This window comes from Montipora capricornis, chromosome 8, assembly GCF_036669925.1.
Source record: "Montipora capricornis isolate CH-2021 chromosome 8, ASM3666992v2, whole genome shotgun sequence".
Taxonomy (NCBI): Eukaryota; Metazoa; Cnidaria; class Anthozoa; order Scleractinia; family Acroporidae; genus Montipora; species Montipora capricornis.
Genome location: NC_090890.1, coordinates 47,149,527 through 47,151,899, shown reverse-complemented (window position 1 = coordinate 47,151,899; position 2,373 = coordinate 47,149,527). Strand labels below are relative to the sequence as shown.

The window sequence follows — 2,373 nt, the reverse complement described above, 5'->3', positions numbered from 1 at the left end:
GGAGTAGAGGGTCCATGCTTCACTGCCGTAGAGGAGAGTGCTCAGTACACAGGCCTGGTAGACTCTCATCTTGGTGTTTGTGGAGAGCATGGTGTTGTCCCACACTCTCTTTGTCAGGCGGGCCAATGCTGTTGCTGCCTTGCCAATCCTCGTGTTCAGCTCTGCATCAAGGGAGAGGTTGCTGGAGATGGTGGACCCGAGGTAGGTGAACTTGTCCACCACTTCGAGGGTGTGGTCGCCGATCGAGATGTTCGGGTCGTTGCTGACGTCTTGACCCATGACCTGTGTCTTTTTCAGGCTGATGGTGAGGCCGAACTCTGTACAGGCAGCTGCAAAGCTGTCAATGAGCCGCTGCAGTGCTGCCTCCGAGTGGGCTGCTATTCCAGCATCGTCAGCGAAGAGGAGCTCTCTGATCAGCACTTTCTGCACCTTTGTCTTTGCCCGGAGATGTGACAGATTGAAGAGGCCTCCATCACTCCTAGTGTGGATGAAGATTCCGTCTTCAGAGTCCCGGAAAGCATAGGAGAGGAGCAGAGAGAAGAAGATGCCAAAAAGGGGTGGAGCAAGGACACAGCCCTGCCTTACTCCATTCTTGATGGGGAAGGGTTCTGAGCAGGATCCGTCAAATTGAACGGTCCCACGCATATCCTGATGAAAGGACACAATCATGCTCAGAAGCTTGGGGGGGCATCCAATCCGCTGGAGGAGGGCAAACAGTCCTTCACGGCTAACCAGGTCAAAGGCCTTGGTCAGGTCAATGAAGGCCAGGTACAGGGGTTTTCTCTGCTCCCGTCAGCTGACTTGAGTGGGGCAGTCTTGATGGCACTTGGGCCGAACACCTTCTTCATTCCCTCATACATCCCACGGACGTTGCCTAGATCGGCGGCAAGCTGGATGTCTTGGCAAAGATTCAACCAGTAGTCGTTGGCACAGCGCCTGGCAATCCTCTGAGCTTCGCTGCGTGCAGCACGGAGTTCTGCAAGCGTCTTTGCTGAGGGGTCTTTCTTGTAGGCAAGAAGAGCGGCTCGCTTGGCGGCAATGACGGGCTCAAGCTCGGTGGCACCAGCCTCAAACCAGTCTGCGCTCTTTCTCTCTCTTCTTCCAAAGGTGTCCAGGGCGGTCTGGAACACAGCCTCACGGATGTGGTTCCACTGCTGTGTAGCGCAGTCAGTTGGACAGTCCTCCAGGGCTACATCAATTGCATTGGCGAAGCGTTGCCGCAGTTCAGGCTTTGCAGTGCTGGCTGTGTTGATGCAGGGTCGGGGCTTCGGCTTCGAGCGGTGGACTTGCTTGGGGAGGAGACGAACCTTGCTGGCCACCAGGGAGTGGTCAGTGTCGCAGTCAGCACTGTAAAAGGTGCGTGTGACTAGCACTTGGCTCAGCAGGGATCTCCTGGTAATGACAAAGTCCAGCTGGTGCCAGTGATGAGACCTGGGGTGCCTCCAGGACACCCTGTGGTGGGGCTTGGTGGAGAAGAAGGTGTTGGTCAGGCACAGGTCGTGGTAGGAGCAAAGCTCAAGGAGGCGCTGGCCGTTCTCGTTTAGCTTGCCTAAGCCAAAGTGGCCGATGCAGCGAGGCCAGGAGTCATGGTCAGCACCAACACGGGCGTTGAAGTCTCCGAGCAGGAACAGGTGTTCCTTGGAAGGGACCCGTTGTATCTTCGCCTCCAGCTCCTCATAGAACTGGTCCTTGGCCTCAGCTGTGGAGCAGAGTGTGGGGGCGTAGACACTTAGGATGTTGGCTGGTCCAGAGGCGGTGGTGAGGTGCAGGGAGAGGACTCGCGGTGTGCCTGAGGAGGGCGCTTCAATGGAGGAGAGAAGTGAGTTTCAGACAGCGAAGCCGACGCCGTAGAGTCGGTGCTCTTGTTGCTCCTGTCCCTGCCAGAAGAAGGTGTAGTCCCTCTCCTTCAGACTGCCGCAGCCAGGGAGTCGCGTCTCCTGGAGGGCTGCAATGTCGATGTTCAGCCGCTTCAGCTCACGGTCGATGATGGCGGTCTTCCTGGCATCACTGATTTGTTGGAGGTCGTCAGACAGGCCAGGACACATAGTTCTGACGTTCCAGGTTGCCAGTTTCAGCACTGGCGGCTTTGTGTTCCTTTTCTTGTTGCCTGGTGCGTGGGTTACAGTCCGCTTTTCGGCTTTTGGCCTACACTCCAGGCACCCACTGAAGTAGGCGGACTGTGGCGGGCCAGCACCTTACTGGCTGGGGGCTGCCCAGCTTGAGGCGGGCGGTAGCTGGCCAGTGGGATGCGATGATCCCTCCCACCGACAGGAGACAGCCCCAGGCGCCCGAACTAACGCCAATAAGCTCTGGGCTTTTAACCGGTAACTGCCGTCTCCCCAGGTTGTGCTGCCGCGGGATGCGGCACTGGAG

At 57.5% G+C, this 2,373-nt stretch overlaps 1 protein-coding gene across 1 annotated transcript; it reads right to left on the bottom strand.

The window, feature by feature from the left end:
* Window positions 1–749: 749 nt before the first annotated feature.
* LOC138014076 (craniofacial development protein 2-like) lies at window positions 750–2,045 on the bottom strand. Its single transcript, XM_068861105.1, has 2 exons — window positions 1,913–2,045; window positions 750–1,801 (listed from the first exon to the last, which is right to left on the bottom strand). The coding sequence occupies exons 1-2, from the start codon at window positions 2,043–2,045 to the stop codon at window positions 750–752; spliced, it is 1,185 nt and encodes a 394-aa protein (XP_068717206.1).
* Window positions 2,046–2,373: the final 328 nt, after the last annotated feature.

What these genes read in the sequence shown, in the direction of transcription:
- LOC138014076 (XM_068861105.1), bottom strand. Translation starts at nt 2,045, where the DNA reads ATGTGTCCTGGCCTGTCTGACGACCTCCAACAAATCAGTGATGCCAGG. An exon ending in GCGACTCCCTGGCTGCGGCA is followed by an intron (nt 1,802 to 1,912) that starts GTCTGAAGGAGA and finishes CCTCCATTGAAG; the next exon opens with CGCCCTCCTCAGGCACACCG.